Below are 20,887 nucleotides of genomic sequence, written 5' to 3'. Positions count from 1 at the left end.
TAGAACATCTTCTGTCGATGAACTCCATGAGCACAAACTGCTGATCCTGTCCCACATTGCTTGTTCGCCTTGACATTTTCCCACATGGCGATGAGTCTGCTTCAGGTGGGGTGTTTGAAATCATGCCCCAAGCACACCTTCTACAGCACACATGCTTGGTGCAGAGCATTGGTGGTTGTGTTAGGGATGCATCCTGGGGTCGCCCTGTTCCTAGGAGTGGGGGATAGCAAACTAACAACGTTCAGATCAAGATATTTACACACACACAGACACACACACCCTGCAAGATCGATCCAGATGGGCCACTGTGATCGCCTGTCTGTAACAGCAGGAAAGAGCAAAAGTTCAGGAGCACCAGAATGATTTTGTGGCAGTTTCCATGAGTCACTGCTTCCTTCTTCAGACACAGCCCATCTCTGATTTTAGATACCTGCTATTGATATTTGCCTGTTATTTTCATTTGTCATCTGAAATCGCTCCACTCTCCAAGACAGAAGGACAGATGGACTCATGGTCTAGCTGTATCAGCACCAGGGAGTTAAGAAAACACAAATTTCTCATGCTGGCCATTGGGATCATAACAGCAATTCAGAATTAAGCAATGAAGACACGTTATCCAGAGCAATGGCTATTCAGAAGCTACAAAGCACAGAAAACCAGAATTGGTATATTTTCCAATCAAATGCAGGGGGTTTTCTCCCAGGGGTGTGTCTTTGCAACTGACCGAGGGAATCTCAACAAACTTTTATTTCCACCTTACAGAAACCAGCGCATGCTTGGGTCCTTAGTTTCAGGGTTGTTTTTCTTATTTTATAAAACCTTATTTCAGCTTCCATCACCATACCCAATTGGGTTCAGAGCAAACGTCTCCTTGATCCAGGTCACAAAGGTAGCCTGGCCAGGCATTTTTCCATCTTCGCCCTCCCTGTCCTCCAAACACTTGGCCACAGTGATCCAGGCAATGGTCACTTCCAGGTTAGACTTCTGTAACTCTTTCTGCGCAGGTCTACCATTGGCTTTAACCTGGAAATTACAGCTGGCACAAAATGCGGCTTCAGGGGTCCTCACTGGGACTTCTTGGAGGGCCCATATTCAGCCGGTACTTCATCATCTTCATTGGTTACCAGTCAATTTATGGATCAAGTTCAAGGTATTGGTTTTAACCTTTAAGGCTATATGCGGCTTGGGCCCTGCTTACCTGCAGGACCATCTGTCTCTTTATGTCCCCCACTAGAAGTTAAGCCTGCTGTAAGAAAAATACAGCAGGTGCTAGCGGGCAGTGGGTGGGTGTGGGAGCCCCCCCCCCTTGGAGGGAGGGAGGGAAGGAAGGAAGATGGGAAGGTAGGCAGGCAGGCAGGCATAGAGAAAGGGAGAGAGAGAGAGAGGAAGGAAGGAAGGAAGGAAGTGGGTGCCATGGAAGGGGATGGGGCAGAGGGTGAAGGAGGGGGGAAGGGTCCGCGGTTTGGGTGTGTGTGGGGAGAGCTGCGAGGGTCCCCCCCGGGAAGGGTTTCCCCCCCGCTGCCTCCAGGCGCAGCCTTTCCCCGCTGCCCAGGCAGTGCGGTCGCTGGCTCTTGGAGCCACCAGCCATGCGGCTGGAGCCACCGGAGGCCGTGGCTTGGCGGGCGGAAAAGAAGCAGGGCTGGTGTGTCTTTGATGCGCCAGCCCTGCTTCTTTCCTGGCGCCAAAGGCCCCCTCCTCCCGGCCCCAATGGGACCCCCCTCCCAGCCTAGGGTCCCGGCTTCGTGGCCGGGGAAGGAGCCGAGCTGGCAAGTCAGCGACGCAGCGGCCCAGTTCCTGGGGGGGGCAGCGAAGGCCTCTCCCCCCCATTCTCGGCCCAGGCAGCAGAGGAATGGCCGCAGTGGGGCAAAGGTGGCCCACGTGGGGTGGTAGGTAGGCTGGGAGGCACTTTGCGCCTCCCAACTGGTCAATCCTGGAGCAAGGGGAAAATCAACAGCCATGTGCAGCACGGCTGCTGATTGGGCCCTTGGCCCCGGACTGACAAGCGGAGGGCCCAATTGGGTGACGCATCGCGCCTCCAAATTGGGCCCTCCACTTGTCAGTCCGGGGCCAGGGGTCAATCGTTGCCCCCCCATCCCGGACAGCGCCCACCCCCAACCCCTTATTGTTTTATTTATACCACTCTGCGGAGCGGTTACAGATAGGGCACTTTGCTCTATGGGTATGAATTTGCTGGCTGTCCTGGGCCCCCAGAACATTCGCTTGGCCTCAACCAGGGCCTTTTTGGCCCTGGCCCCTGCCTGGTGGAACGAGTTCCCAAAAGACCTACAGGCCCTGCAGGAGATTTCAGAATTCCGCAGGGCCTGCAGGAGAGCTCCGGGGTTACCCTTAACATCAGTTAAATCAAGACCCTTGCTCCCAATGAAAGAGAGTTCTTGGCCCCTGTTGGACAGTGGGAGAAGTTAATGTCAATGTTAATTGTATACTTTTAAGGGATTTTAGGGGATTGGACTGGTTTTTATTGTTTTATTGTAAACCGCCACGAGTCCGAATAGAGTGCAGCGGTATATAAATATGAAAATAAATTTTAAAAATATTTTTTAAAGTCAACCAATGAAATGCCACAAATCTACTAGTCTGTGGGCAGCACAAATGCACCTTTTAAAATGGGAACATCTTTCCATAACTGGCATTTGCAGCACCACAAATATCTTCCCCAAAGGCTTCACTGCCATGTCATAGAACCAATCCTCAGAGCTGAGTCCATCTCCAGCAATTCCCTTCTCTTTTATTCCCTGCCCAAACAATGAGAAAAGGCCAGCCTGTTCATGGCGCCTGGGAGCTTGGAGCAGAACCCACAGGCCATGTGTGGAGGACGGAGTTCAGGTCTGTGCTTGGAGTCCTGAGCCGGACAGACGGCTGGGCAAAGCATCTTGAAGGCAATGCTGGCCCAGATCAGGCCTGGTATAGCTGCTGGTTCTTCTAAGCCAGTAAACAACCTGCCATTTCCTGCCTGCACATGGGTGACCTTTGAAACCCGTGGCCCCTAATGGTGGGCATTCCCCCCTCTACCTCTCTTCCCAACCTCTTTGCCTGTTCTGGTTTTCTTTCTTTTCTTTCCCCCCCACCCCCTTACCTCTTCCTTTCTCCAAAGATTTTGGAGGAAACCAGTTTAATATTCATGGCCCTTAATAGAGCAGCCGTTGGCCTGGGAGCTCATTGTGGGCCTGGTATTTTCCTGTCTATAGTTGTTCTTTCTGAAGGACTTTTAATATTCATGGCTGTTAATAAAGAGCCCCCGAGTATATCGGGCCATTGTTCAAAGGTGTACATATTGCGAAAGACTCAATAGCCACAGTTCCCCTTTTTCTTTTCTTTTTCTCCCCCTCCCCTGCCTTTTTTTCCACTCTAGATTTTGATGGACCTCCCGCCTCCTGTTCCCCTCCTTTTCTCCTATAGAAAGAAAACATCTTTATTCCATCTTTAGACTTTCTGGTTTCCTATTCAGAAGCCCTCTGAAATAATGCCAGGGAGAAGAACAGTGGAGCAAATCAATCTTGCATGGTCTTTTGGCCAGCAATTTGACATTCGGGGAGTCGTCTCTCTCCCCCCCCCCCTCTCTCTCCTTTCCCCTCCACAAGGGGACCGGCAGAAGGAGGGAGGGAGGGGGTGGCTTGGGGAAAACTGGACACATTTGGGGGATTGACGTGGAAGAGAAAGATTTGAGGAGAGAGAGAGAGAGAGAGAGAGAGCAGGGATGGGGTGATGGGGGGGTGGAAAATGAGAAGGGATGTCAGGGCAAGAAAGGAGATTAGCCCCCAACAGCTGCCTTGTGGGGGGGGGTGGACTGGAAGGGGTCCTTCTTCACCAGCTCCTTTCAGCCCCCTGGTGCATGAATAGGGGTGGGAGAGAGGGGAGATTGATTTATGGCTCTTGTGGCGGAACATTTATTGCGCTTAAAGAGCACAGGGGAGACAAGAGAAAAGAGGGCCCTGGAAAGCGCCTTTTGTATTAAAGGGGTATCAAATGAAGACCGCAGAGATAATCTACAGGGGACGATGAGGATTTGATTGGCTGCAAAAAAAACCTTTCTTTCCAGCTCCCTTTTTGGAGAGGGGGGAGGGAGGGGGCTGAGCTGGTTGCTTCTGCAGCTGAGGGACACATTTAGAAACCCTTTGCTGGGGGAAATGTAGGCTTTTCTTCCTTGCTGCTCTCATTTTGGGAGGGGGTCTTCAATAGCTCTCAAATGTCTCTCCATGGCTACAATAACCATTTTGTGACCAGGGAGGAAAGAAAGGGGAAAGGGTCATCCCTGGACTGCCCCCAAACCTATAAAACTCTGTCTAAATGAGAGAGCTGGCTAAACTTTTTGCTAGTCAGTCAAGGTTTGGGAGGCAGAGGGTCTTTGCAGAAGAAAGGGGGAGGGTGGAAGAACCGGAAGGAAGCTAGGGGGGGGGGGAGGGAGGAAAAAGAAAAAAGCGATAGATGAGGGAGAGGAGAAAAAGATAGACAGATAGACAGACGAGAAGAAAGGGAGGGACTCCCTTTTTAACCAGGAGCTCACCAGTGCCTTCCTAGGCAGAGTTACCCCCTTCTATTAAAGTTCATGGGATTTCATTGGGCACCGTACCAGAGCAACCCTAAGCAGGTCTACTTAGACTCCTTATCTGGCACGCAAGATTAGCAGAAAACTCTCTGCCTATGCAAAGGCTTTTCCAGCCAGGAAAGGCCTTTGGAAGGAGCCTAGCTGGAAGTTGAAGGATTTCCTAGGCCCTCTGTGCCCCTGTGACCTACACCAGGAGATGCTAGACACATGACATGCAGATATGTACACTATCCAAGCTGCATTAAGGGAGTTTGTGTGAGGCCAGTCAAGCTGCCTCCAAGTCATGGGAGCATAGTACAGGCTCACAGTTTTCTGTGCGTGAATAGGTGAGCCAGTTGGTGTAGTGGTTAGGAGTGCGGACTTCTAATCTGGCAAGCCGGGTTTGATTCTGCGCTCCCCCACATGCAGCCAGCTGGGTGACCTTGGGCTTGCCACGGCACTGATAAAACTGCTCTGACCTCACAGGGTGTCTGTTGTGGGGAGAGGAAAGGGAAGGCAACTGTGAGCTGCTTTGAGACTTCTCCGGGTAGAGAAAAGTGGCATATATCTTCTTCTTCTTCCAAGTAAACATGCCTGTAATAGGCTGGTCAGCATCATTGGAATTCACAAGTGTCTGCTAGTTAGGTATTTTATTTATATTTATTTATTTATTTAGATTGTGGCTCTACTCCCCTGTAATGAAACAGGCAGGTCCACTTTTCTGGCATTCTGAATGGGATTGAAGTAGAAATGGTTCACATTGGCAGGGAGAATTAAAGGGGGGGGGTGCCCCTTCTGTGGGTGAGTTTGGCCAAAAGCCTTTTGGGTAGAAGACCTTCCCTATGGAGAAAGACGTTAGGGCTCTTCAGCTTGGAGAAAGGATGACTGAGGGGTGACAAAGGATAGAAGTTGACAAAGGTATGCAACTCAACCCCCTTAGACTTGATGTGATGGTTGGAGAGGTCAGTTTCAGTGGCCCTGATGCCCAGTGTGTGTGTGGCAACCCAGGGGCCTCCGGCGGAAGAGCCCTTGGCCAGGTGCCCTCGAGGCCGCGTGCAGGAAAGGAGAAGGGGGCAGTCGCCTCCCGGGCCTCCATCAGGACCCCCTCCCCCCACCCCCCGGAGCGCCTTTGGCTTCATGGAGGCGCGAGGGAAGGGGCCACGAGGGCAGGTGACGGCAGGTGGGGAGGGGTGGGGGGCAGGGGACTGGGGCGCTCCGCTAGGGAGACCGACCTCGGGGAAGGGAAATCTGCGGGGATCGCAACGGGTCGCGTTTGAAGGGTCGGACTGGACAAGCCCTTCCGTCTTGTCGTGCAGTCCCACATTGGGACTGCGCATGTGCAGGCCTGCCACTTGGAACTTCCCTAGCTAAAAGACTTCAAAGAGGGCGCTCTGCGATGCAACCGCGCATGTGCAGGTTTCCCCATGTGTTGGTCATGTGGAAGCAAGGCGGAGCACCCACCATCCTCAGTTCTCTTTTCGCCGCCGCAGATAGTGGACGTCTCTTCGCTAGTTTCCTCGTTTTTGCTGCGTCATTCCGTTTTTTTAGAGATGGCTTCCGGAGAGATTTTTTAAAAATGTGGTCAGTGTGCTGTGAAGATGCCTGTGACGGACGAGCACGGCCGTTGCCTGATTGCCTGGCTGAGGTGCACTCGGTGCCGTCGTGTTTTATCTGCCAGAAGTTTACTCCGAAGGCCCGTTCAGGTAGGGCCGCAAGATTGGAGGCGGCACTTTGGGAAAGAGCGCTTTCTGCGGACCATCCAGTTCGGGCTCAGTCAGAGCCGACTCCCTCCAGGTCAATTTCTAAGGTGCCATCTGTCGTTGGTTCGGGACCTTCAGCTGTCCGTTCTGCTACAGAACCATTCAAAGGCTCTACAAAACCTCCTCAGAGACCCCCAGTGGTGTCTGCGGTTTTGAATACTACTCAGGTTCCGGCTCCACCGCGATCGGAACTGGGTACGTCGGCTGATCCGCCCCTTAAGAAGGTTAAGAAGTCTAAGCACGAGGACAAGCCTTCTGTTCCTAAGCCTGGACCCGTAGGTTCCAGTCAGCAATCTGTTACGCCTCCATTGCGGGAACCTCTGACCCAACCTTATTCTTTGGATATTCAAGATGATTTATCATCAGTGACTTTGCCTCGCTCACGTTCAGCTCCTCCTGTACCATGGAGACAGTTGACCCATGTTCCAGTGGAACAGTCCCCTGTATACATAGGTCAATGGGATCGCCCGCTGGTAGATGATGAGGAGGATCCCTCCATAGGTTTGCCGGACAGCACCTCAGTCATAGGTTCTGCTGTGCCATCGGGTAGTACATTTTGGATCCATTCGGTTCCGACTCCGGCCAGCCCTGAGACTACATCTTATTCGTCGCCTGATGAAGCATTAGCGGATCCAACCACAGCTTCACCTACTGAAGATTACAAGATGTCTGGGGAACAGCTCCTCAGGATGGCAAAGGCCCTTGAACCTCTGATGTGAGACCTAAGGACAAAATCCTGAGTAGGCTTTACTCCACCACTCCATCAGTTTTTGCCCTTCCTATCATTCAGGGTTTTGAGGACTTGACGGTTCCCATTTGGGACAAGCCTGCTTTGGTTCAGCCAGCACCAAAGAAGATAGAGCCTTTATAAGGTTAAGCCGGATTCTTCGGAGTATTTGTCAGTCCATCCTTCCAATACATCGTCCATTATTGATGATATGCAAGTGAAACGTAAACCGGGACAGCACTCCTCTCCGGTGGTTAGGGAGAATGGGCGTTTGGACACGCTGGGCAGGAAAGTTTATTCTTCCTCAGCACTTAGCTTCCGTATTGCTAATTACAAAGCGGTCATTGGCGCTTACCAGTTATTTTTATGGGAAAGTTTCTCGAAATATATTGAGTTGATCCCTGAAGAGCAGCGGAGCGTGGCCCGTATGGTCCAGTCTGAGGCGATCAAGACTTCCAAGCAGGGTATTAATTCGGGCAAGCATGTTGCTGACATTGCATCACGTTCTATGGCTTCTGCGATTGTCCTTCAACACCATTCATGGCTCCGAAATACGTCTCTCCCTCTGGAGACTAGAATTAAGGTAGAAGATTTACCTTTCAAGAAGTCTACTTTGTTTGCCAAATCTATGGATTATTTCCTTTTTTCATTGAAGAAGACCAGGAAGTCGGCTAGATATTTGAATTCCTTTCCTCCTCCTCCTTCACATTTTCAACAACAGCGTTTCCAGAAGCAAGCTCCATTTTCTGCGCCCTATTATTCTCATCGTCCTGCGGTGCCTCCATCTCAGTATCCATCCCAGTATCCTCCTCGCCCTGGTCCATCTCAGTTCCAGGGACGGAAACAGGGGCAGTGTCAGCATCCCGCATCTCAGTCGTTTGGTCGTAACCATCCCCCCAAAAAGTTCTGACTGTGCCAATGGCCCGATCCCTCGGTTCCGTGTTTTGGGGATCGTTTGGCCAGGTTTCGTGAAGCTTGGTTCCAAATTACAGAAGACACTTGGGTCTTGTCAATTATTTTTGATGGTTACCGTTTGGAGTTTCAATCCTCCCCTGTTTGTTCTTTGGGCTCATCTGCTCCTGACAACCCTTTTCCTGAGCTTACCATTCAGCTTTCTGAGCTGTTATCCAAAGGAGCAGTTGAATTGGTTCCCAGTAGTTTGCAAGAGCTGGGGGTTTTCTCTCATTTTTTCTTAGTAGACAAGAGGGATGGAGGAGTTCGCCCCATCTTAGACCCTCGACAGCTGAAGAAAAGCTTGTATGTTTCTAAATTCCATATGGTTTCTTTGTCTTCTATTACTGAATCCTTGCAAAGGGATGTACGGTTTGCTGTCCTGGACCTTAAGGACGCATACTTCCACATTGGTATTCATAGGGATTACAGGAAATTTCTACGGTTCCGTCAGGGTTCTAGTATTTACCAATATGCCATTTTACCCTTTGGCTTGGCCACTGCGCCCCGGGTTTTTAAAAAGTGTATGTCTGTGGTTGTTGCCTTCCTTAGGCTCAGGGGACTTACCATTTCCCCATACCTCGATGACTGGCTCCTGGTAGAATCATAGAATCATAGAATCATAGAGTTGGAAGGGGCCATACAGGCCATCTAGTCCAACCCCCTGCTCAACGCAGGATTAGCCCTAAGCATCCTAAAGCATCCAAGAAAAGTGTGCATCCAACCTTTGCTTGAAGACTTCCAGTTAGGGGGAGCTCACCACCTCCTTAGGCAGCCTATTCCACTGCTGAACTACTCTGACTGTGAAAAACTTTTTCCTGATATCTAGCCTATATCGTTGTACTTGAAGTTTAAACCCATTACTGCGTGTCCTCTCCTCTGCAGCCAACAGAAACAGCATCCTGCCCTCCTCCAAGTGACAACCTTTCAAATACTTAAAGAGGGCTATCATGTCCCCTCTCAACCTCCTTTTCTCCAGGCTGAACATTCCCAAGTCCCTCAACCTATCTTCATAGGGCTTGGTCCCTTGGCCCCAGATCATCCTCGTCGCTCTCCTCTGTACCCTTTCAATTTTATCTACGTCCTTCTTGAAGTGAGGCCTCCAGAACTGCACACAGTACTCCAAGTGTGGTCTGACCAGTGCCGTATACAATGGGACTATGACATCTTGTGATTTTGATGTGATGCCTCTGTTGATACAGCCCAAAATGGCATTTGCCTTTTTTACCGCTGCATCACACTGCCTGCTCATGTTTAGTTTACAGTCCACAAGTACCCCAAGGTCTCGTTCACACACAGTGCTCCCTAGAAGCGTATCCCCCATCCAGTAGGCATGCTTTTCATTTTTCTGACCCAGATGCAGAACTTTACACTTATCTTTATTAAATTGCATCTTGTTCTCATTTGCCCATTTTTCCATTGTGTTCAGATCTCGTTGAACTCTGTCTCTATCTTCCGGAGTATTTGCCAGTCCTCCCAATTTGGTGTCATCTGCAAACTTGATGAGTAGTCCCTCCACCCCCTCATCTAGATCATTAATAAATATGTTAAAAAGTACCGGGCCGAGCACCGAGCCCTGAGGTACCCCGCTACTCACCTCTCTCCAGTCTGATGAAACACCATTGAGGTAGGAGCCACAGCTTTGGAACTCACAGACCACGTACATTTCACCTTGTCTGTCTGCACCCGGCTAGGACTAGTGGTGAATACAGAAACATGTCGCCTCATTCCTTCACAGCAGGTTGAATTTATAGGAGCATTCTTGGATGCTACTAGCGCGATCGCTTCCCTACCTGTACTTCGAGTACGTCCTTTGGTTACGGTTCTCAGTTCCTTAAGACGGAACCGATGGCAAGCTGCATGCACTTTTCAACGAGCACTTGGTCTTATGGCTAGATGGCACATGAGGGATCTTCAGCCCTGGTTTGTTCGAAGGTTTAACCCTTTGAAGCATTCCCCATTTCAACCTTTTACGGTTTCCAGATCAGTTGTCCGATCCCTCGACTGGTGTTTTTCCGAAGATAATCTGCTAAGGGGTGTGCCTTTTGGCCCGTGGACACATGATTTGGGTCTAACAACTGATACGTCCTTGGAGGGCTGGGGTGCTTATTGTGGACAGTACTCAATTCAGGGGCGTTGGTCCTCTTTGGAACGCACATTACATATTAATCTACTTGAAATTTGTGCTGTTGTTTTGGCCTTAACCACCTTTTCAGATTTGTTCCGGAAGAAGAGGATTCTTCTTTGAACCGACAATACAGCAGCTCTGTTCTACATCAACAAGCAGGGTGGCACCGGTTCCCTAGCTCTGTCCTCGGAAGCCCTAGACATATGGCAGATTCTTTTCCGAATCCAAGGGGACATGAGAGCTATCCACATAGCAGGTTCCGTGAATATCAGGGCAGACAGGCTGAGCAGAGTTTTCTCCCAGGAGTGCGACTGGATTCTGAGCAATCAGGTCTTGACAGACCTTTTTTCGCTCTGGGGAACTCCCCAGATAGACCTTTTTGCCAGGGCGTATTCTGCGAAAGCCCGCAGGTTCTGTTCCCCGGGAGGGATAGATCCACAATCCCTGGGAGATGCCTTCCAGATTGTGTGGACAGGGACTCTTCATTACGCTTTCCCCCCATTACCCCTTATTCCATGGGTACTGGCAAAGATGTCTACAGACAATACAGATGCAATCCTGATTGCCCCTTTTTGGCCATGTCAGCCTTGGTTTACCAAGCTGACTTTGATGGCCAACAGCCAGTGGATGCGACTTCCATCGGATCCTCCCACTCTGACAGCTGGTTCCCAGAGGGAGCCCGATTTGCTCAGGCTCCATCTCACAGCATGGAGAATCCTACCGGTATTGACTCCTTCACAACCACTGCGAGGGAGGTTTTACTCCATTCTCGGAAGATTTCTACTAGACGTAGTTACCGCACTAAGTGGCTTAGATATGAGCAGTGGTGTTTGTCCCAATACCTTTGTCCTTTTACATGTCCCTTGCCACAGGTCCTATTATATTTATGGGGTTTGGCCAACTCGGGTCTATCAGTTATATCTGTTAAGACTCATTTAGCTGCGTTGGCTTCCTACCACGTGGAAATACAAGGTTTCTCCATATTCGGCCATAAACTATCGAAACGTTTTCTTAGGGGCCTTACCAATCTGTTTCCACCCCGGCGCCCGCCGATACCTCAATGGTCTTTGGAGGTGGTGCTGCAGGCCTTAATAGCCCCCCCCCCTGAGCCTATGGAGTCTATTTCATTGGCTTTGCTTTCTATGAAGGTAGTTTTCTTGGTTGGTATTACATCTGCCAGGAAGGTTAGTGAACTGGCCTCATTTAGGATAGATTCTCCATTTCTACAAGTTTTTCCATCTAGAGTAGTCCTCCATTTGGATTGGCAGTTTCTACCTAAGGTAGTTTCCCAGTTTCACCTTTCTCAAGAGGTGTCCCTACCAGTTTTTTCCCAAACCCTCAGTCACCTGGTGAGAAAAAATTACACAACCTGGATGTCAAGCGGGCAATTCTTTATTATCTGGACAGGACCAGGGAATTCAGAAGATCGCTATTGTTGTTTGTCTGTTATTGGGGACCAAAAAAGGGTTACAGGGCGTCTTCCCAGACTCTTTCTAGGTGGCTCGTGTCAGCAATTCGTGCCGCATGTAGAACTGCTAGTCTCCCGTGCCCATTACACCTGAGGGCGCATTCGCTGAGGGCTCAAGCTTCTTCTTCTGCATTCCTGAGACAGGTTCCTCTTCCTGACATCTGCAAGGCAGCAACACGGTCTAATGAGAGCACTTTCATCAAACATTATGCGATTGATTTGTCAGCGAGGGCAGAGGCACCGTTCGGTACTGCTGTTCTGCATTCGCTTTCGTGTGCAAGCACTCTTTGTCACTCGAAATCTCACGCCCTGAATAAATCTTTGTTGGTCTTAAAGGTGCTACTGGACTCTGATTTTATTGTGCTCCTTCAGACCAACACTGCTACCCAATTGTATTCAAAGATTCCATTTGGTCTAAAAGTTCAATATTTGTTTATCTTTCAGGTAAATTGTCAATTTCACCATCTGGGCGAGCTCTAATATTTTTGACTGCCAATGAAATATAGTAGGTATCTCCTTTAACTTCCAATTTTTTGCCCATACTACCGTTGGTTTCATCGTCCAGTATCTAAATATCTCTCCATATGTTTGAAATTGTTCTCTTCAATATTGCCTGTCAAGGGAAGAGGAATGCGTTGGGAGAGGAATCATAGAATCATAGAATCATAGAGTTGGAAGGGGCCATACAGGCCATCTAGTCCAACCCCCTGCTCAACGCAGGATTAGCCCTAATCATCCTAAAGCATCCAAGAAAAGTGTGTATCCAACCTTTGCTTGAAGACTGCCAGTGAGGGGGAGCTCACCACCTCCTTAGGCAGCCTATTCCACTGCTGAACTACTCTGACTGTGAAAAACCTTTTCCTGATATCTAGCCTATATCGTTGTACTTGAAGTTTAAACCCATTACTGCGTGTCCTCTCCTCTGCAGCCAACAGAAACAGCATCCTGCCCTCCTCCAAGTGACAACCTTTCAAATACTTAAAGAGGGCTATCATGTCCCCTCTCAACCTCCTTTTCTCCAGGCTGAACATTCCCAAGTCCCTCAACCTATCTTCATAGGGCTTGGTCCCTTGGCCCCAGATCATCTTCGTCGCTCTCCTCTGTACCCTTTCAATTTTATCTACGTCCTTCTTGAAGTGAGGCCTCCAGAACTGCACACAGTACTCCAAGTATGGTCTGACCAGTGCCGTATATAATGGGACTATGACATCTTGTGATTTTGATGTGTTGCCTCTGTTGATACAGCCCAAAATGGCATGGGGAACTGGCAGAACCTGTTGGAGACAAATCCATGCTGACTTCCTTGGATCACCAAATTGTCCTCCAGATGTTTGCAGATCGCTCCCTTTAATATCTGCTCCATTATCTTCCCCACAACAGAGGTCAGACTCACTGGTCTGTAGTTTCCCGGGTCATCCTTCCTCCCTTTTTTGAAGATCGGAATAACATTTGCTCACTTCCAGTCCTCCGGGACATCTCCAGTCCTTAAAGAGGTTCCGAAGATGATGGACAAGGGCTGTGCAAGTTCTCTGGCAAGTTCTTTGAGTACTCTCGGGTGCATTTCATCCGGACCAGGGGATTTGAACTCATCCAGTGCAGCTAAATGCCTCTCGACAACCTCTCTATCCATGTTAACCTGCCACCCAGACACTGTCCTTTGGCTATGGCCATCTCTAGATGTGCCTAAACACTTTGACCTGTGGGAAAAAACAGATGTAAAATAGGCACTAAGCCTTTCTGCTTTCTCTGCATCTTCCGTTAGAGTTTGTCCATCCGCACCCAACAGTGGGCCTATTGCCTCCTTTACTTTACGTTTGCTCCTCACATAACTGAAAAATCTTTTCTTGTTACAATGGGCTTCCCTGGCCAATCTTAGCTCACTCTCAGCTTTGGCCTTTCTGATGATTGATCTACAGTGCCTAGTAACCTGTAGGTACTCTTCTTTAGAGCTCTGTCCTTCCCTCCATTTCCTGTACATTTTCCTTTTCTTTCTTAGTTCCTCTTGAAGTTCTTTGTTCATCCAAATAGGCTTCTTAGAGCTCCTGCAGTGTTGTCAGCCAGGCAGGTCAGAAAGTTGCATGACTGAGGACGCTTCGCAGAGTTTGTTTCCCAGCACACACATGATGACAAGGTCCTGCCACTTGTATATTTTCTCAAGCTGCTCACAAAGTGCAGCATCCACATCCTCTCGTTGGTCAGGCGGTCGGTAGCAGACACCAACCACCACACTGTTTGTTTTCCCCTCGCTTATTTTCACCCAGATGCTTTCCACTGTAGATATGCTCTCCTTCACTAGAATTTCCTGACAAAGAATCTGAGGCCCAACGCGCTGGGGCTGCACTGGGTTACCAACTGGTGTTTGGACTGGGGCAGGTTGTCTTTCCTCTTCCCAGGTCCAGAAGGAGAAGCATTTTTCCCACTGCACCTGGTCCGCCCCAGATTCGTGCCTCCACATGAGGCACCTAGGGAACCAGCTCATAGGGAACCAAAAGTAAAAGGATTCAGATGTCTTTATACTAACGCCCGAAGCATGGGCAATAAAAAGGAAGAGCTGGAACTTCTCATGCTGATGGAAAGGTATGATCTAGTAGGCATCACAGAAACTTGGTGGAATGATTCTCATGACTGGAATGTAATGGTGGATGGATATGAACTGTTCAGAAAAAACAGAATGCAGAATGCTAACGCTGCCCCGATCCCTGTCTACGTAGACAAAGACACGCACTACGAGGTTAACAAGATTTTGGACTCGCGCTGGCACAAAGCGAAACTTCAGTACTTGGTGAACTGGAAGGAATTTCCCATGGGGGACAAGGAGTGGGTGGAGGCAGGCAATGTCCAGGCTCCAAAGTTGTTACGGGATTTCCATAGGGAGTACCCCACTGTCCACGACCCATAGATGGGGGGGTGAAGGGGGAAAGGGCTCTTGGACCGGAGGTTGGGAGCACTGGTGTCCCGTATAGGGCCCGGCCGTGGAAACACGACCGGCGCTCTGGGTGTGCTCGATCCCCTTCTAACCTCCGTCCCATCCCCAGGGATGTGAGGGTGGAGGCTAAGGGGAAAGTGGGTCCGACATTGGTCTTGTGCAACGCAAGGTCGATCAAGAACAAGGCTGCGACTCTGCAACACTTCTTTGCGGAGTCAAAGGCTGACCTTGCGTGCATAACGGAGACCTGGCTGAGAGATGGAGAGGAGGTGGCCTTGAGAGAACTGGCCCCAGCAGGATACTCCGTTCTTCACCAATCCCGGACACACAAGAGAGGGGGGGGGTGGCAATCTTGGTCCGGGAGGCTCTCTCCTACAGGGCTCTCCCGGGGCCGGAAATCGGTGGGGTGGAGTGTGTCGGTATTGAGTTGGGCTCGGTCGAGAGCTTGGCTATCTGGCTGGTATATCGTCCGCCCAAAGCCCAGCCAGATGCCCTGCCCCGCCTGCTGGAGGCGGCGGCCGCCTGGGCGTTGCAGTTCCCCAGGCTTTTAATCCTGGGTGACTTCAACGTCCACGCGGACGCGCCCTCTTCAGGACTTGGCGGGGACCTGGTGTCATCCATGGCGACACTGGGGCTCTCGCAATTTGTTGCTGGGCCCACCCATTACGCCGGCCACACGCTTGACTTGATTTTTGGCTCCGGGATAGAGGTGGATCTAGATACAGCTTTGGCTGTGCCCTGGTCAGACCACTATGCCCTGCGGGCCCGGCTCGAGATGCCACCCCCTCCCCAGTTGGGCGGCGGGCGTATTTTTGCCCGCCCGCGGAGACTCATGGATCCGCTCGGTTTCCAGAATGCTCTGCGGGACCCGATGCCTCCTGGCGACTCACTTGCGGCCATGGTGGGGGACTGGCAGTCCCGCCTGACGGCCGCCATAGATGAGATCGCCCCTAAACGTCCTCTCTGCCCTCGACTCAAACGGGCCCCCTGGTACACGGGGGTGCTCCGGGAGAAGAAGAGGGAAGTGAGACGACTGGAGCGAGTGTGGCGGAAGACTCGTGACGAGGCTACAAGAACATCTTATCGCACGCTTATGAGGGCGTATGAGATGGCGGTGAAAGTGGCTAAACGTGAGTTTTTTGCCACGGAAATCGCGTCCGCAAGCTCTCGCCCGGCCCAATTATTCAGGATAGTTAGATCACTTACCGCCCTTGAGGGGCGCCAAAACACCAGACAATTGGAAATCGGCTGCGAGGCATTTGCGAGCTATTTTGCGGATAAAGTCTTGTCACTCCGCCGCGACCTTCCCGCCACAATTAATACAGTGAATGAACTGGAGACCTGTTGGCCGCCATTGGTAGTGAGGTTTGATGGCTTCAGGCGGCTCTCTTCTTCTGAAGTGGACAAGTTGCTAGGTTCAGTCAGGGCGACCACCTGCCCCCTCGACCCCTGTCCTTCTTGGCTCCTCAAGGGAGGTGGCCAGAAGATAGGGGGCCAGCTCAGAGACATCATCAACTCCTCCCTGAGTACGGGAGAGTTTCCTGAGCGGCTCAAGGAGGCAGTGGTCCGCCCTCTCCTGAAGAAACCATCGCTGGACCCGCTGGACCCTGTTAACTACCGCCCAGTGTCGCATTTAGCGTTCCTGGGCAAGGTGGTGGAGAGGGCGGCAGCGGACCAGCTCCTGGCATTCTTGGAGGAAACTTCAGCATTCGATCCATATCAGTCTGGCTTCCGCCCTGGCCACGGGGTGGAGACGGTTTTGGTCGCTCTGCTGGATGACCTCCGTCGCCAGCTGGATAGAGGCGGGTCAGCCGTGTTGGTCCTTTTAGACCTATCGGCGGCCTTTGACATTGTGGACCACGAACTGTTGGCCCATCGCCTGGCCGGCACGGGGATACGGGGCACAGCCTTGTGCTGGATACGCTCCTTCCTCCAGAACCGGTCCCAGAGGGTTGCTGTGGGGGATGAGCTCTCGCGGCCCTATAGACTCCCTTGCGGGGTCCCTCAGGGTGCGGTCCTCTCCCCCACATTGTTTAACATCTTTATGCGCCCTCTGGCCTAGCTGGTACGGAGCTTTGGGCTGGGTTGCCATCAGTACGCGGATGACACCCAGCTCTATCTCCTAATGGACGGTCACCCGAACTCCCCCCCGGAACCATTTGCCAGATGTTTGGAAGCGGTGACAGAATGGTTCGAACAGAGTCGCCTGAAACTCAACCCCTCCAAGACGGAGGTCCTGTGGCTGGGGGGAAGGGGGTGGGAACAGGTAACGCGTTTACCCACCCTAGCAGGGGTGCAACTTACCATCGTGCCCCAAGCTAGGAATTTGGGTGTGACCATTGATGCCTCCCTGACTATGGAGGCTCAGGTCAAGAGAGTAGCGGGCCAGGCATTTTTCTACCTTCGCCAGGCCCGGCTACTAGCGCCCTACCTGTCCTCTGACCACTTGGCCACAGTGATCCATGCGACAGTCACCTCCAGAATAGATTTCTGTAACTCGCTCTACGCAGGCCTACCCTTGTCCCTGATCCGGAAACTACAGCTGGTACAAAATGCAGCTGCCAGGGTCCTCACTGGAACATCTTGGAGGGCCCACATCCAGCCGGTGCTGAGGCAGCTGCATTGGCTGCCAATTGCTGCCCGGATCCGGTTCAAGGTTTTGGTTTTAACCTTCAAGGCCATACGCGGGTTGGGACCCACATACCTGAGGGACCGCCTACCGCTCTATGTCCCCCGCAGGGCCTTACGCTCTGCGGGTGAGAACCTGTTGGTCATTCCCGGCCCGAAGGAAGCACGCCTAGCCTCGACCAGGGCCAGGGCTTTTTCAGTCCTGGCCCCTACCTGGTGGAATGAGCTCCCGGGTGATCTGCGGGCCCTGCGGGATTTGTCAACTTTCCGCAGGGCCTGTAAAACGGAGCTCTTCCACCAGGTCTATGGTTGAGGCTGGGGTCAGCAAATCAGGGACATCGCTCCCCCCCCTAGGAGTTGGAGTGTACGCTACTCCCCTATCCTTTCCTCTTCACCTCTTAATAATTGGGGGAGGGATGGGATTTTTAGCTGCCATGTTAGTTAGTAGATTGATATTTTAATGGGAATTTTAATGGGATTAGTTGTTGTGACCCGCCTCGAGCCTATCGGGAGAGGCGGGAAATAAATCTAATAATAATAATAATAATAATAAAAATAATAATGTCAGGATCAGTCCCCTGCTCTTTGCCATGTTTGATTCAAGTGAACCTGAGGGACTCCATCTTTGTGTGTGTGTACTTTTGCTGCCTTTCCCATGTAACCAAAATGCTTATGGCTCTGTAATATCTCTTTGATCCCCCCTTCCTTTGTTCCCTCCGCTTTTATACTGCATGTTCTCCCTGCTGTGATACATTGTTACCAGTGTCCTTGTAAACATCTTATCTGCAGCCTGGGGCGCTGGGCTAACCAAGGCCGTGCTAACTGAGACACTTTGGCAGGAAGCCTGGGATGGCACCTGGGTGAGGGATGACAACCCTCGCCTTGGGAACGGGTCTGGTTTCGGAGGGAAAATTGTATTGATAACTGCTTGCTTCCCCGATATCAAACAGTCATGACTTCAGATGTTTAAGTGTTCAGATCTACTTCCAATTAAAGCTTTCTTTCTATAGAAGTCTTTCTATAGAAGGAAAATGCCTCCCTCCCCTCAGTCCAGGGGCTGTCAGAGGCTCCTTTGCAGCAGGCCTGAAGGGGGGGGGGAACCTCCTGCCAGCGCTGTCAGGGTTCTGAGGCAATTTACAGTTGGACTTGACAGTTAGGACAGCCTTGGGGCGAAAAGGACTGGTGCAGCCTCTGTTCTCATCCCCCTTGGCAGCCCTACTGACCTCCTCTCCCTTTGGTGGTCAGGAGCAGACTGGCAGCCAGTCTGGGCTGGGTGAATGGAATTTTGGTCTGTCCTGGTGAGGGGCCAATGGGAAGGCGCTTCACATTGGTCGCTTGGCCCTTGAGTGGCGCTTGGACCCTCCGAGTTTTTATCACGGACAGAGCCCGCCCTAACTCCTCCCCAATAGCCCTTAGGTCTTTATTTTATCCGCTCCGCAGGAGCGGTTAAAGATGATCTAGATGAGGGGGTGGAGGGAGTCCTCATCAAGTTTGCAGATGACACCAAATTGGGAGGACTGGCAAATACTCTAGAAGATAGTATAACATGTATTCTGCACATGCTTAGAATCCATTTTTGCCATTATCTCCAAAGTGTGGAGAGCAGTCCTAGCCCCAAGAGCTTTCTGTCCTTTTTCATATGCCATGAAATCTTCAACCACTGCTCAGCAACCGGCTGCCCTCCACAGAGCCCACCCTCCAAAGATTTGATTCAGGTGGGTCACCATGTTGGTCTGAAGCAGCAGAACAAAAATTGAATCCAAAATTAAGACCAACCAAGTTTTACTTAAGGTAAAAACCTTAAGGCTTTTGTGTGCATAAACAGTTCCTCCCACCTTGGATAAAACTTGATTGGCCTTAAAGGTGCCCCTGGACTCCAATTTTGTCCTCCCAAGACTACTGATTGATCCAAGGTAATCTCGGCATCACAGCGTGGTTGACATCTGAACTCGCATCATCCCTCTCTGAGATTCCCCAAAGAGGGTTGCCAACTCAGAGTTGGGAAATTCCTGGTGGACCTGCAAACGAGCAAGATAATTCTAGCAGGATGTCCATAAATAAATTTCCAAAATCCTCATGGACTCCATGGCCTTAAATCCCGAAGCTTCTCTTTTAGGTTTTTTGGTTAATAAAAACAGATTTAATAGAATCACAGAATCAAAGAATCATAGAGTTGGAAGGGGCCATACAGGCCATCTAGTCCAACCCCCTGCTCAACGCAGGATCAGTCCTAAGCATCCTAAAGCAGTGGTCCCCAACCTGCGGGCCACGGCCCGATGCCGGGCCGCAAAGGGCATGGCACCGGGCCACGGCTCCCTCCGCCTGCCCCCCCGCAGTAAATAACTTCCCAGGCCGCAAGCTTGCGGCCGCAAAGCTTCTTACTGCGGGAGGGCAGGGAGAGGGAATCAGCGCCGGGCCACGCCCGTGCGGGCCATGCCCGCGCATTGCACATGCGCATGGCGCATTCACGCATACGCAATGTGCGGGCGCAGCGTGCGGGCGCGGCCCTATGCGCGGGCGCAGGGTGCGGCCTGACGCACGGGCACGGCCCGACGCGCGGGCACGGCCCGTGGGTGTGGCGGGCGCGGCCCGATGCGCAGGCATGGCTCGATGCCCTGCCGGTCCCCAGCCCCAGAAAGGTTGGGGACCACTGTCCTAAAGCATCCAAGAAAAGTGTGTATCCAACCTTTGCTTGAAGACTGCCAGAGAGGGGGAGCTCACCACCTCCTTAGGCAGCCTATTCCACTGCTGAACTACTCTGACTGTGAAAATTTTTTTCCTGATATCTAGCCTATATCGTTGTACTTGAAGTTTAAACCCATTACTGCGTGTCCTCTCCTCTGCAGCCAGCAGAAACAGCATCCTGCCCTCCTCCAAGTGACAACCTTTCAAATACTTAAAGAGGGCTATCATGTCCCCTCTCAACCTCCTACACCAGGTGTGGTCTGACCAGTGCCATATACTATGGGACTATGACATCTTGTGATTTTCATGTGATACCCCTGTTGATACAGCCCGAAATGGCATTTGCCTTTTTTACCGCTGCATCACACTGCCTGCTCATGTTTAGTTTACAATCCACAAGTACTCCAAGGTCTCATTGACACATAGTGTTACCCAGAAGCGTATCCCCCATCCAGTAGGCTTGCTTTTCATTTTTCTGACCCAGATGCAGAACTTTACACTTATCTTTATTAAATTGCATCTTGCCCATTTTTCCATTGTGTTCAGATCTCGTTGAACTCTGTCTCTATCTTCCGGAGTATTTGCCAGTCCTCGCAATTTGGTGTCATCTGCAAACTTGATGAGTAGTCTCTCCACTCCCTCATCTAGATCATTAATAAATATGTTAAAAAGTATTGGGCCGAGCACCGAGCCCTGAGGTACCCCACTACTCACCTCCCTCCAGTCTGATGAAACACCATTGACAACAACTCTTTGAGTGCGGTTCTCTAACCAATTTTCTATCCACTTAACTATCTGAAAATCCAGATTGCAGTCCTTCAACTTATCCATCAGAACATCATGGGGAACCTTGTCAAAAGCTTTACTAAAATCCAAGTAAATGACATCAACCAAATTTCCCCGATCCAGCAAACCTGTTACTTAGTCAAAAAAGGAAACTAGGTTGGTCTGGCAGGACCTGTTGGAGACAAATCCATGCTGACTTCCTTGGATCACCAAATTGTCCCCCAGATGTTTGCAGATCGCTCCCTTTAATATCTGCTCCATTATCTTCCCCACAACAGAGGTCAG

At 50.9% G+C, this 20,887-nt stretch overlaps 1 protein-coding gene across 1 annotated transcript in view; it reads right to left on the bottom strand.

Moving 5' to 3' along the window:
- Positions 1–11,627: 11,627 nt before the first annotated feature.
- Positions 11,628–20,887, bottom strand: part of LOC143821345 (uncharacterized) — a 45,146-nt gene continuing 35,886 nt past the window's right edge. Inside the window, exon 3 of the mRNA XM_077305199.1 lies at positions 11,628–11,738. Coding sequence (XP_077161314.1) covers positions 11,645–11,738 — 94 coding nt within the window. The 3' untranslated portion in view covers positions 11,628–11,644. The remainder of the gene's footprint in view (positions 11,739–20,887) is intronic.

This window comes from Paroedura picta, chromosome 12 (assembly GCF_049243985.1).
Source record: "Paroedura picta isolate Pp20150507F chromosome 12, Ppicta_v3.0, whole genome shotgun sequence".
NCBI lineage: Eukaryota > Metazoa > Chordata > Lepidosauria > Squamata > Gekkonidae > Paroedura > Paroedura picta.
Note: the sequence above shows the minus strand (reverse complement) of the source record. Positions and strands in the feature narration are given on the sequence as shown.